Source organism: Apium graveolens, unplaced genomic scaffold, assembly GCF_009905375.1.
Source record: "Apium graveolens cultivar Ventura unplaced genomic scaffold, ASM990537v1 ctg1818, whole genome shotgun sequence".
Lineage (NCBI taxonomy): Eukaryota > Viridiplantae > Streptophyta > Magnoliopsida > Apiales > Apiaceae > Apium > Apium graveolens.
Window position 1 is genome coordinate 24971 of NW_027417408.1, and position 14768 is coordinate 39738.

The 14768-nt window shown below is 30.7% G+C and overlaps 1 protein-coding gene across 1 annotated transcript; it reads left to right on the plus strand.

Moving 5' to 3' along the window:
• The first annotated feature begins 6554 nt into the window (after window positions 1-6554).
• On the plus strand, window positions 6555-9387 carry LOC141700157 (calcium-dependent protein kinase 24-like). Its single transcript, XM_074503966.1, has 8 exons — window positions 6555-7209; window positions 7319-7442; window positions 7511-7654; window positions 7747-7899; window positions 8140-8255; window positions 8340-8507; window positions 8622-8855; window positions 8975-9387. The coding sequence occupies exons 1-8, from the start codon at window positions 6706-6708 to the stop codon at window positions 9128-9130; spliced, it is 1599 nt and encodes a 532-aa protein (XP_074360067.1). The 5' UTR covers window positions 6555-6705; the 3' UTR covers window positions 9131-9387.
• The last annotated feature ends 5381 nt before the right edge of the window (window positions 9388-14768 follow it).

Genomic DNA, 14768 nt, shown 5'->3' on the forward strand with positions numbered 1-14768 from the left:
TCCAGTCTAGTCTATTTACATTTTTACAGACTTAAGTGTTACAATACACAATGCAAACATAGATTACCATACAACTTACTTAAAATTGTCAATTTGACTTAGTCTTTTTATTGTACAGGCATGTCTTGCACAACATTGGGCGTTGATGTTTTGATGGTTACCATTTAACCTGATCTGGAGTATTGGGTTGAAGGGGGGATTGCGGGGGTTAAACCCAATATGTGGTATGGGCTTGGTGATACAAGACATAATTGAATTAGGTAATAATTGTATGTGTTGATAATTATGATCATAATGGGATTGAGTAATAATTATATGGGTAGACAATTATTATTATAATCAGATTATGTATGTCTTATTGGTTAAATTTGTGATGGATATATATACATAATGATGTTATTTATACTAAACTATAATAACCGAACATGGGTATAATTTGTAGTTTGGTTAACCCTGTTTTTGGTTATCCCTTTCGATCACGACCGTCAGATCTCTTAACCAAATGATCATAACCGTAAGATCTGAATACTAAAAAAAATACACCAGCCAAACTTACAGGTTCGAATCTCGTCAACAACAAACATTTTTATTATTGTTTACTCCCTCCGTCCCTTTCAATTGTTTACATTTTTTAGAGAGTGTCTGACACGCATTTTAAGGTGCATATAAAGTATAGTTCTGTAAAAAAAATTACAATTTTGTTTTTCTGAATAAAAATTAAAACATTCAACTTTTATTCAAAAAAAAAATTGTAAAAATAAGTTACATAACTATACTTTTTATGCACCTTAAAATGCGTGTCGGACGCTTCCTCAGAAATGTAAACAATTGGAAGGGACCGAGGGAGTATAAAATTACAAATAAATTTCTAGGTTCGAATCCTGCCAACAACAAATATTTATATTAATATTTATAAATAAATACACTAACCAAATTCACAGATTCGAACCCCACCAACATCAAACATTTAATTATTATTTATAAATAAGGTTAATGGTTCAAATCTCATCAACCATATACTATTTTATACTATATTATTTGATTTAACTAAAAGTTATACACAATCAAATTATAATTATATTATTATTAATTAACGTATTTATTTATTTATGTTAGAATTTCAATAAAATCATATAAAATATAAATAAAAAATATAAATATTAACGGAACCCGTGCATCGCACGGGTTTTAAGCTAGTTATTTTAATGTATGCTTAAGGGATGTAGTCGTCTTAGGTATCGTGCAGGAGATGCTTGAACATTGGTTGGTTCAAGTATCAGTTTGGGACACCATTAAAGTGTTATGTATTGATATCTATATATCTACATCTATAGTATATTATAATAGACTGAACATTAAAAGTTTGGTAGTCGGTCGATAGGTACTTGATGAAATTACTTAATTACCCTTACTTAATTAATTCAATTCTAATTATTGGGTTGATCAATTCTAATTTTAATTGATATTGAAGTCAACTTCCTCTATTGCTTTACCAATTTCAATTCTATTTTATATCGAACTCTATATCATTATAATTCATATTAAATTCAACTTTTTCTACCAATTTATATTTTAATTCATATTAAGTTCTATATTATTCTAATTTGTAACTTTAAGCTAAATTAATAAGCAAACTAAATATAATATTAAGATTTAGTTAAATTACTTAATTACTCTTACTTAATTAATTCAATTCTAATTATTGGGTTGATCAATTCTAATTTTAATTGATATTGAAGTCAACATCCTCTATTGTTTTACCGATTTCAATTCTATTTTATATCGAACTCTATATCATTATAATTTATACTAAATTCAACTTCTTCTACCAATTTATATTTTAATTCATATTGAGTTCTATATTATTCTAATTTGTAACTTTAAGCTAAATTAATTAGCAAACTAAATATAATATTAAGATTTAGTTTATATGTAATGTGAATCGGGCTAAGATAAAATAATAGTACTATCGGTACTCCTAATAAATTATACAAATGAATTTGGATAAACAAAATAATATATTTCATTTATCCGGGATAAAAAAGTATATTATACAATTGATTCAGACTAACACAAAACTAAAATAAAAATACAATTTGACCAACAAAAATAAAATAATATATACTAACTATTTAGTCTAAAATATAATTATCTTATTGATCCACACTTAAAAAAATAAAATTAAACTAAAAATAACTAGTTTGATTTGGTCGGTGTATTGGGCATCGGGATAAAATAAAATAATATATATAAACCACTGATCCGAGATAAATCAAATTAATATTAGATTAAGTATAATTCGTATCCTATTGATGTGAACTAAAAATCAAATTTTAATTAAAATATAAATATTATTTTTTTTAAAATACACATAAAATTATCAATAAAATTATATCGCTTAATCACTAATATTGTCTTTTTCAAATATCTTTTACAGAATTATTGTTAATCGATCAAGTAATCAACATGCTAAAATAATATTTTTTAAAGTCCCAACATAATGAAGACATTATATTTGTAACCTCAATAAAATAATAATTTCGCTATAATAACATTTCCCTCCTTACCAATGCTATCACTTTAAATAAATTTAAATGTTAAAAAACGTTATGAATATATACGTCTACTAATATAATTATTATGAAATCATATCATTTAAAGTTTTGAATGAACAAAATTAAAAATTGAATTCAAATTTTTTTAAAAAAAATTTATATAATATTAAAAAAAACGTGTGTGATCCGTGCATCGCACGGGTTTTAAACTAGTTATTATATTATAATAGACGAAATATTAAAAATTTGGTAATCGGCCAGTCGGTACCGCTGAAATTACCTAATTACTCCTATTTAATTATTATTTTAAAAATCAGCTCATTTTAAAATCTCAACTTTTTCGACTAATGTCATGTTTAATATAAAGGCATAATGGTCTCCTACCATTGTACCATCAAACTGGACATGATTTCTCACAATCACTCCAGCATCAGTCACCTGAATCCATGAATTCCAAGTTTATCGACCTCTGCCATCTGCATCAACTGTTCAACAAATGAGGTCTTATTTAATTACCCTTATTTAATTATTTAATTTCAATTGATTAGTTGGTCAAAAAATCAACTCTAATTTTAATTAATATTGAAATTAACTTTCTATACCAATTTAACTTATATTTCATATCGAAGTTTATATATTTATAATTGAAATAAAAGTCAACTTCTTCTATTAATTTTAAATTCTAATTCAAATTGAGTTCTATATTATTCTAATTAGTATATTTCGGACTAAAATCAATTTAGGCAAGTTAAATATAATTAGTTGAATTTGATTGATATAATGTGCCTCGGGTTAAAATAAAATAATAATAAATATTACTGACTCGACTAAATATTTTTTATTATTGAACTATAATAAACAAAATAATATATATTAGTTATCCACGATAAAAAATATTATATAAGCCATCCAAACTAACACAAATTTAAAAATTCAAATATAAGTATAATTCGACCATCTAAAATAAAATCATATATACTAATTATTCGTGCGAAAACAAAAATATCTTATTGATCCGGATTTTAAAAGATTAAATTTAAACTAAAAATAATTAGTTGCATTTGGTCGGAGTAATGGCCGCATGATAAAATAAAAAATGTAAACTACTGATCCAGTATAAATCAAACTAATATTAAACAAAACATAATTCATATCATATTGATATCTACTAAAAATTAACTTTTATTTAAAACATAATTATTATATTTTTTAGCCACACATAAAATTATCAATAAAACTATATCGTTCAAACATTAATATTATCTTTTTCGAATAGCTCTCGTAATTAATCGATTAAGTAATAAATTCACTAAAATAATATTTTTTTTAAGGTTACAAGATAATGGAGACATTATATTTTTACTCTCAAAAGCAATAAACTCAATAAAATAAAAAAAATCCAGGTCCTGATGCTATTACTTTTAATAAGTTTAAATGTTCTAAAAAAATATAAATATATACGTATATTAATATAATTATCATGAAGTCATATTTTTTAAAATTTTAAATAAAAATTTAAAAATTCAATTCAAAATAGTTTTTTAAATAAAATATAATATTAAAAAATATTTGTGCAATCCGTGTATCGCACAGGTTTTAAACTATCTAAATATATTATAATATACGAAATATTAAAAGTTCGGTAGTCGGTCGGTCGATACTTGTTGAAATTACTTAATTATTCTAATTCTAATTATTGGGTCGATAAATTCTAATTCTAATTGATATTGAAGTCAAACTTCCTCTATTACTTTATCAATTTCAATTCTATTTTAAATCGAACTATATATCATTATAATTTATATTAAATTCAACTTCTTCTACCACTTTAATTTTTTTCATATCGATTTCTATATTATTCTAATTTGTTACTTCGGACTAAATTAAATTTAAGCAAACTAAATATAATTATTAAGATTTAGTTAATATAATGTGACTCGAGATAAGATAAAATAATAATACTATCAATCCTCCTAAAAAATTATACAAATGAACTAAATTCAATAAAATAATATATTTTATTTATCTAGGATAAAAAATTATATTATACAATTGATTAAGACTAAAACAAAATTAAAATTAAAATACAATTCGACCAACATAAAAAAAATCATATGTACTAATTATTCAGTCTAAAACAAAATTATCTTATTGATCCAGAGTTTAAAAAAATAAAATTAAACTAAAAATAATTAGTTTGATTTGTTTGGTGTATTGGACATCGGGCTAAAAAAATAATGTAAACCATTGATCCGAGATAAATCAAATTAATATTAGATTAAGTATAATTTGTATCATATTGATGTAAACTAAAAAAATCAAATTTTAATTAAAACATAAATATTTTTTTCTAAAAAATATACATAGAATCATCTATAAAACTATATCATTCAATTAGTAATATTATTTATTTTTTATATTTTTTATAGAGTTATAATTAATCGATTAAGTAATCACCATGCTAAAATAATATTTTTTTAAGGTCTCAACATAATCGAGATATTATATTTTTACACTTAATAAAATAATAATTTCGCTATAATTATATTTTCCTCCCTTACCAATGCTATCACTTTAAATAAATTTAAATGTTCTAAAAAGTTATGAACATATATGTTTACTAACATAATTATCATGAAGTTATATCATTTAAAATTTTAAATAAATAAAATTAAGAATTAAAATCAAATTTTTTAAAAATTATATATAATATTAACAAAATTTGTGTGATTTGTGCATCACATGGGTTTTAAGGTAGTATTATTAATAACTATTTTAAATAATAATACAAGTTGGATGTAGGTTTTCCACGTCAATATTATGTGTGCGCTTTTTAAATAATGAATTCTAAAAAATTCTTAATTCTTAATTGGATGTGCACTTATCTGTGTCACTCACAAGCATCAGAGGTGCAGTGGTGCACTCAACTTGTCAGTGCACTCAACTTGTCATCGACAAGAATGGTTTTGTTGTGCCTCTCTCCACCTTGTTCATAATAGATCCTAACAAATTTTAACATATGTGATTTTGGAAAAAAATTTATACCGAATTTTGCGGCGGAAGCATTTTCCCGTACGAAAAGAAACTTTATTACAAACTCAAGGCAATATATACACGATGCATGCTTCCATATTTAATGTTGTGCAGCAGCTAGCGTCTTTTATACCTTCCCTGCCTCTTTTATTTTCTCTACTGTCCTTCTAATCCGCTATACCATATATAAGTCTAGGGGTGTATATGGATCGGGTTGGGCGGTTGCGAGAATTTGGCAACTCAACCCAATTAATTCGGGTTTTTAAAATTTCAACCCAACTCACACCGTTTAAATTTGTAACTCAAACCAATTTGTATACTTCGGTTTGGATCGGTTTATTAAATATACAAAATTAATATAAAAAATTATAACAAAACATAAGGTTTCAAAACTTAAAACACTTGAAAATAGTTCAAAACAATATTACAATCCTCCATATTGAATAGTCTTAAACATCTAATTTTCGACATCAAAAGTACTAATAATATTGCTTACGCTTTAAATATTGGAATGAATCATAAATGCAAAAAATATAACACTAATCAAACATCTATTGTTGTTACGAAATGAACTATGAACACGAAGGTTATAAGTTACATTTAGAGTTAGAGATATATGGATCTATGTAAATGGCCTAAACATAATTTTGGATTAACTTATTAGCATGTACATATATATTTTAATCGGGTTGGGTTGGATTGGTTTAAAATTATCGAAAACCATATCAAACCCAATTAAATCGGGTTGACATTTTTTCAACCCAACTATATATCGGGTTGAAAAAAATCGGTTTGGTTCGGCCGAAATCGGTTCGGTTCGGTTTGGATTGGTCGGGTTGATCAAACCGTGTATACCCCTATATAAGCCTATTCTACTCTGGCATATTTCTGACTCCGACACGTTTTCTCTCTATGAAGTCACTGTTTATCATGAACGTCGCCACCCTCTCTGTCATTCTTTTGAATTGTCTGTAATCCTGTACGCTCTCATTGTCCTACACCGCTCATATATTATTCCCAAGCTTCAATTTTCCTATCTGCTCCTTCATATCCAAGATTTTTAGGATTTTTTTTATAAGATAATAACAAACAACATAACAGGGATTAAAAAATCCCAATGGGCATTTGTGTGTCTAGTTTGCATGTTAACACCACCTTCCTCAAAAAATCCAAGCTCATTAAAGCATCCTCCACCAACGAGCGCCCCAGGAGAACGCGTCGTTTTCAACGTCCAGTGAACGTGCTGAAAGATGCATCAGGACATGACATATTAAGTCATTATAAATTTGGACGGGAGCTTGGGAGAGGAGAGTTTGGTGTGACATATGAATGTGTGAGAATTGAGAATGGTGAGAAGATGGCATGCAAGAAGATATCAAAGGACAAGTTGAGGACAGAGATCGACATACAAGACGTGAGAAGGGAAGTTGAAATCATGAGACGCTTGCCTCATCATCCTAATATTGTATCCTATAAAGATGTATTTGAGGATAAAGAGGCTATTTATCTGGTTATGGAGCTTTGTGGAGGTGGTGAGCTCTTTGATAGGATTGTTGCCAGAGGTCATTATAGTGAAAGAGCCGCTGCTGTTGTTACCAAAACCATGCTCGAGGTTGTCAAGGTAGGCATTCATATATCGCAAACTTGTTGGATTATAATTGAGCTATACAGAAAGAAAAAGGTAATGCTACCTAGCTAGCTACTTATACATTATGAATATTTTTTTGTAGGTATGCCATAAGCATGGTGTAATGCACAGGGACTTGAAGCCTGAAAACTTTTTGTATGCAAATGAAGATGAAAATGCTTCCTTGAAGGCAATTGATTTCGGCCTGTCTATATTTTTTGAGCCTGGTAGGCTAGATTAATTTGATTTTGTGAATTATATATCCTGTTTATTTTATGCATCATACATATTACAGGTCAGAATTTTAGGGAAATTGTGGGAAGCCCATATTACATGGCACCTGAAGTTCTTAGAAGAAATTATGGACCAGAAGTAGATATATGGAGTTCAGGTGTTATTCTCTATATTTTGTTATGCGGAGTTCCTCCATTTTGGGCAGGTAAGTACTGGACAGATTCTCTTATATATTCGCAAGTTTATTTTTCAGACTCTTGCCAGTAATTGGTCATATATACATGAGTCTGATTACAGAAACAGAACAAGGAATTGCACAAGCAATTGTCAAGGGTAGACTAACTTTCAAGAGGGAACCCTGGCCTAGGGTTTCCGAAGATGCAAAAGAACTTGTCAAGGGTATGCTTGATCCAAATCCATTTAGCCGGATGACAATTGAAGAAGTTCTAGGTGAGTAGCATATACTTTTAACTTCAGCTAATCATCACAATCCTTCAAAACTCCGTTTTACAATCAATGTTGTCAATGCTATTATGCTCAAGTGATGAATTGTGATCATAGCAAACTATTAATATATGTAACTTTTCTTGAATAAATAAAAGGAGGTAAACTTGAAAGTAAAGTTCCTGAGATGAAATGAAGTACCAACCATACATGGAATGTCATCAATCTGATTGTGTTTATATGCAGGACACAGATGGATCCAGAATGCCCATAAAGTTCCAGATATTCCTCTAGGGAATGATGTCAGAACAAGAATCAAACAGTTTTCATTGATGAGCAAATTTAAGAAGAAAGTTCTAGGAGTAAGTTCATCCCTGTATAAATAAACTGTGTATTATAGGTTTAGCTATTTACTGTGTATTCTTCACACATTTATATTTTTATAGGTGGTAGCTACAACCTTGCCGGACGAACAAATACAAGATATCAAAGAGATGTTCTGTATGTGGGACACCGACAAGAATGGAGATCTGACACCTGAAGAGCTAAAATCTGGCTTAATCAGCAATGGCCACAGTGTTTCTGATCTTGATGTTCAATCGCTAATGGAAGCTGTAAGCTGTGTTTATAATTATACTCTTCTTGACATGAGCTAGTTTTTTAGGAACCTATTTGACAATGATATGCCTGTTGAAATTGTTTTTGTGCAAATGAATATATAATTTAAGGCCGATCTTGATGGGAATGGAATGCTAGACATTGATGAGTTTGTGACGATTGCTGTGCACATTAAAAAGATCAGCAGCGACGAACAACTTAAACAGGCGTTCAACTCGTTCGATAAGAACCAAAGTGGATACATAGAGTTTGAAGAGTTGAAAGAAGCTTTGTTCGAGGGAAATCAAGAATCCAACAATGACAAAGTGATACGTGACATCATATTTGATACTGACTTAGACAAGGTACCTTTGAATTTTATAAAATCATTCTACTTACAGAAAAAAAAGGACAAAGAGTATTATGATCTGGTGTGGTAGCAACAAAGCAGTAAACTAGCCCTTGTGATTGTTGTCCCTAACAGGATGGTCGGATCAGCTATCCAGAATTCGCTGCAATGATGAAAACAGGCATGGATTGGAAGATGGCGTCACGACAGTACTCTAGAGTAATGTTGAGTGCACTTAGCAAGAAAATGTTCAACGAAAACTCTATGCAGACAAAAAAAGAAGTAAGATAATGGAAATGTACTCAAAGTTACACCCCCGACAACCAAAGCAAAAGAGAGACATGTCTTGCTCCATAAGGAGCACATTGTGCTGAACATTCTGTGCTATATGCTCTGGAATTAGCCAATGAAGCAATAGCTAGAAAAAATCAAAACCCAATTAAGTCTCTGACAAGAGGGCATGACCTTAAATATGTTAATAGAGTAAGAGCAAGTTCAATATAATACTATAAGTGGTGCCATTTCTATAATTTGAAACCATATGTCAAAATTTTCAACTTCAAATGAATTATATACTCGGATGCAAATATGCATCCTTGTTCTAAATTTAAAATCAAGGATGCATTTATGCATCAAGCCACATCATCAAACGACTACAAATGAGATGCATGTTGTTGTGCTTTAAATGAAACTTAGGGGAAAATGACAAAATTTAGGTAAATTTCCGGCAATTAAATGGAAATGCATCAAAAGACACTTTTTGGTGTCAAATTATAACAATAACTATAACTATTTTGCCATTGGACTTGCTCTTACAAACAGAAGTCTAAAATAGCAGAATGACACCCTGCCTAATAGAAACTCAAGTAGCAAGAATCAAAGCTTCCAAAAAGAGCAGGTTCTGACAGACAGCAACTCTGAGTTCCTGAAAATATATTACATAATAAATTCACTTTGGAGAAGTGTGTGACTCTCTGATGCCCTCAATGCATCAATGACAGTGCATAAACCTTTTGTGGTAAATGGGAAGTATTTTACATATAGCAAATTCGTCGAACCTAAACATCCAACAATGTGCTAATAATGCTGAAGATAAAAGGTGAACTTCGAGCTTAAATATCGATCCCAGTGCACCCTAATTAGATCTCACGTGACCCACTTCTACTTGGCTAAACAAGTACTAATATCCAACTTTATTATATAAGAGTAGATTAATCTTCTGCGAATATAAGATGAATGACATGACAAATACCTCAGAACCCCCTTAATTTCTTTGGAATGACATTCCCTTTGATTAAATCTATTGGTAGTTTACATATATGATCACAACAAATCTACCTTCACCTGTCGTCAATTCAAAACCTCTAGCAATCAAATGCCAGCTCACAATTTCCACCAAACATCAATCTCTCTGAATGCACCAACCAGGGAAAACACGGATTTCAAATCTCACTCAATCGCCAACTAGAGAGCACAAAATCACGACATTAAGATCAATGTAGTAACCAGGAACTGGAGAGTCTGCCAACTAAAATTTGGCACCAAACTGATTGTGGAACTTATAACAGTAACTTCACCTCCCCCTGGTCTGTTATACCCAAGGCAAAGGCCGTGTGTTTTATTTGTTGTAGACACAACAAATACGAAATAAAGCAATGAATGTACTGCAAATGAATCTTCGGATATTAAATAGCCAAGTTTCTTACTAATTTAAATGTTGAATTCTGCATCCATTAAAAGTGAATACGGCATTAATAGATTTTAAATAAGACAGTATTAATTGACTTATTTTGACAAGGACTTCGCAATCTTATTATATGAACTGAAAAGAAGAAACAAAAATTATTCATATACTCATATCCTACAAACAGAGCGATCTCATATTGATGAACTCTTCTAGTATTACATTAACAAAAACCCTTCTGTTCTCATTTTGTTCCGAGTTGAAAAAAACACTACTGTATCACAAAGTTGTTATTAAGTCTTGCATGCAGTTATGACTTATTAGCCGTCCACATCCAACAAATTCCAATCTCAGCTCTATATGCCTCTTCAACCTTTTGCAGCTCCAGTTGCGTAGCTATTCATCAACAGAAGCCAACACGAAAGATACATATTCAACATGTTGAATATACCTCTGCTGACATTGAATATAGCTCTGTTCATTAACATGTTCTTATAAGAAATGATTCAACTTCCTCAAGTAATATGAAATGTTCTTATTAAGTATGATTCAACAGAGATATATAATAAGAACCTGTTAATGAACAATTAGGAACAAGTAAAAAAAGTGAAATGATTCAACGTCCTCAAGTAAGAACAAGTAAAATCAAATAGTTATTGCCTATTAATCCACTAAATCACGGGTCTGTGGCTTATCTGTTTTTTTAACTAATATGCACTGAAACTGGGTCTAAACTCGAATTGCTGCGGTACATTGGTGCAAACTGCAAAACATCTTATACATACAAGGGAAGGAACTAGTTACTAAATTGGTATTGTGTAGTCGGTGCATTCATCATTTTTTCCTTAAATGTTTGAATATTAGCGCGTAAAGTAAGTGATAGCCCGCCCATTCGTCTCTACAATTCTTTCTCCCTACTTCTCAAATTCTCTCTATCTACTTCTCACTACAAATCATCATTGTCATTTATGTATGTGCCTCCAAATTATTATATCCTTCTCGCTCATTTCCTTCGCTGAATACTAATAGAACTGGTAAGAGGTAGTAGAACTTGAGCCGTCAACAGGTAGCAAGCAGAAACAATATAAACACGGCTACTACATAAATTAGAGAAGGCCAGCAACAAATAACTAACAAATTAAAATATTGCGTGTTTTATTAAGGCTTGACTAGAATGAGACACAGGAGTTTATACCCAACGACATGTTCTGATCATATGTTGTCGAGCATTGCTAAGAGATTCTGCAAGGGAAAAAGTTTTTAACATAAAGGTAATCCTTTTGAATACACTCACTATTTTTACTAACTCGATAGCTCCGCTCAATGGAGAAAAAGTCATTAACTTACCAATTTTGTGAGAGTTTAATGAAACTTATTGATGAGCTAATATCAATTACTAGTAGCTACGAATGTGTTGTGAAGTTACCTCCAGAATTTTTCTTCCATCACGTTTTTTTGGTGGCATTTTCCTCTTTCTCAAACCCGTTGAGTGAAACAAGTGTCTCTATATATTTGTAAGTTGCAGGATAAGGTATGGCATCTGCAACATAGTCTTGAAGCCCATAACATTTGCTCTCTATGTTCTTCTCATAGTCATACAGGATTTCGTACAAGTAGCAGTTTCCATTCAGTACCTTTGTTCCATAAAACTGTCTTGCACCTAAATAACAAGAAAACCATATCTCTGTTTCTGAATCATCCAAACTATCTTCAAAACTAAACTTATTTGTCAAAGAAAACTTTGCAGAAACATCTTCCAAGGTCCATAGATCATTCCTGGTCCTGATTCAAAAGCCATAGCAAGAGAACCTTCGAAGTCCAGAACATCTGATCTCTTTCTACTTTGAACAAGACTGGGAAACTGAACAAGTCTAAAACTCTCTTCATGTAAATAAAAAGCTCCACCATCGAAAAACAGAACCCTGTTTATAACTATATTAGTTCGCGCCATGCCAGTTAGCTTGTTCTCCACTTGTATTTTCTTCATCAGGTCCTTGAAATGGGAGCATGAAATTCATTAAAACAAGCAACATTAGCAGAACAGACTTGAATTACTGGGAGAGAATCTTTACCATGCTCTTCGTACAAAATCCTGATAACCTTGTAGTCATCAGAGATATACTCGTAGCCAGACAACATCAGTATACTACTAACATTGTAATTGTAATATTTACTTATGCATGGATGGGAATAAGCAAATATCTTAAATTGCCTGATTAGTGGATTCCAAAGGGAAAAACGATTACCTGCGAAGTGATCCTGGTGCAGACAAATAATGCCATTACAATTTACAACTAATAACTCGAAAATCAAAAAGAAACCTTGGTATTTTGATAAAATGGAAGTGCACAGGAGACATGGACAAATATATTGGCCATCTGAGTCCAAAAGCGCCCGGTTAATAATTTCTTTATGTCGCTATTTATGTATCTCTTCAATGCCCAAGTACTTCCCATAATTAATGAAATTGACAAGTGTGAGATGATCACAAGAAGCAATGATTGCATGGGGAAACTGACGTTTCATTAAATTAGCGTTTGACTTGCACACACAATTAGATCGTATCAATGATTTTAGAGGAACTCGTTGTAAAAGTATTTCTATTATCATCTCCGGCGGTAAGTATGGCCAAGAATTTCTTCTCCGCCATTGAAAAGGACTAAAGGAGCGTGTAACTTAAATAAATAATAGTGTGATGATTTTTAAATTTAAGCAAAATGGCTGCTCTGTCAGCACTATATCCTCTGACCGTACGTAATTTGTGGCATGTTTTGAGTACACTACAGGGCCTACAGTTAAAAACATTTTTAGGCCTTTCTAAATATCGTCAAACTTTTAAAATTTCTAAAATGTGGGTTAAATTATATTAAATATTACAAAATAATAAAATATATTGTCCATACCATACATATGATTCTATAAAGAATTATATTTATATGGTACTGTCAAACTATTACTACCCCGTCCCGTTCATTTCTCTACGTTTACCATTTACACGCATTTCGAGGCCTTTATAAAATATAATTTCATAATATTTTTTTTAATTTTTTTTTTTGAATAAAAGTTTAAACCTAAAACTTTTATACAGAAAAAAAATTAAAAATATAATAGAGTTATACTTTAGCCCCTGTTTGGTTGGAAGAAAATAGAGGGGAGGGGAGGGTTCCTATAATAAAAAATGTGTTTGGTTCATATTTTAAGAGGGAAGGGGAGGGAAATGAAGGGCCCAAAATCCCTTATGGGTCTTATTTTATTTCCTCCCAATTTGAGATTTTTTGGAGGGGAGAAATTTTATTGACAAAAATGACCTTACACCTTCTTAACACTTACATATATCCTAAATGACTTATATGTAATTTTAATTATAAACCCCTCATTTCCCATCCTATACAAAACATAAAAATGAGTTAATTCTCCTCCCCTCCCTTCCTTCAACCAAATAGAATTAATATTATATCCTTTCCCTCCCCTCCCCTTCCCTTCCCTTGATTAAAATTCCTCCCCTTCCCTCCCCTTCGTTGAACCAAACACAGCGTTAAATAAATATTGAAAAACGTGTCAAAAAGTGATGTAGAGAATTTAATGGGACAAGGAGTAGTATTTAAACCGGAAGGAGGAAGGAGGTGGCACGCATACTAAACATATTGACCATATTAAGGCCATTCAGCTACAATATTTCATGTTCTGTAGACAAGCTTTTTACTCGTAGAAGATCAAACCAACCACAACCCGTAATACTAGTCATTAAGGAACCAAACTGTCCATTGTAGCGAAGTACCAGGTAGTATTAGTAAACTTCCAATACTTAAAACACGTTTCAAGCATAAGAGAAACATAAACATCAATAATAAATATGCTCCTAGTCACACTTCGCTAGCCAGGACCGCTTAGGTTTTGGTCAAGGTAAGCTATCCTGCCAAGTGCCAAGAATAAATGAATATTAGACACTTCTATCCATTAAAGCCAATATGTATGAGTGATGTAACACAAATGAAAGAAGCACACTTTTATACTAGAGAGATCAAACAGAATGAAACAAGAGGTGATGCAATCTATAATAAGAAATAAAGATAAGAATGACAAAGGACCAATATTTGAGTAACTGCAGACACATAATTTCAGAATAACTAATTTTTGACCAATTACTGAATAACTTGTAGAATTTCAAAGCTGTGAATTGCTTTGGAATGCAATACAAATGAAAGAAGGATGCCATTGTGCGAAAGGGATCAAACACTATAGAGC

Coding starts and splice junctions, on each gene's coding strand:
- LOC141700157 (XM_074503966.1), top strand. CDS start 6,706: ATGGGCATTTGTGTGTCTAGTTTGCATGTTAACACCACCTTCCTCAAA. Junction 7,900..8,139: donor GACAATTGAAGAAGTTCTAG/GTGAGTAGCATA, acceptor GTTTATATGCAG/GACACAGATGGATCCAGAAT. Junction 8,856..8,974: donor TTGATACTGACTTAGACAAG/GTACCTTTGAAT, acceptor TGTCCCTAACAG/GATGGTCGGATCAGCTATCC.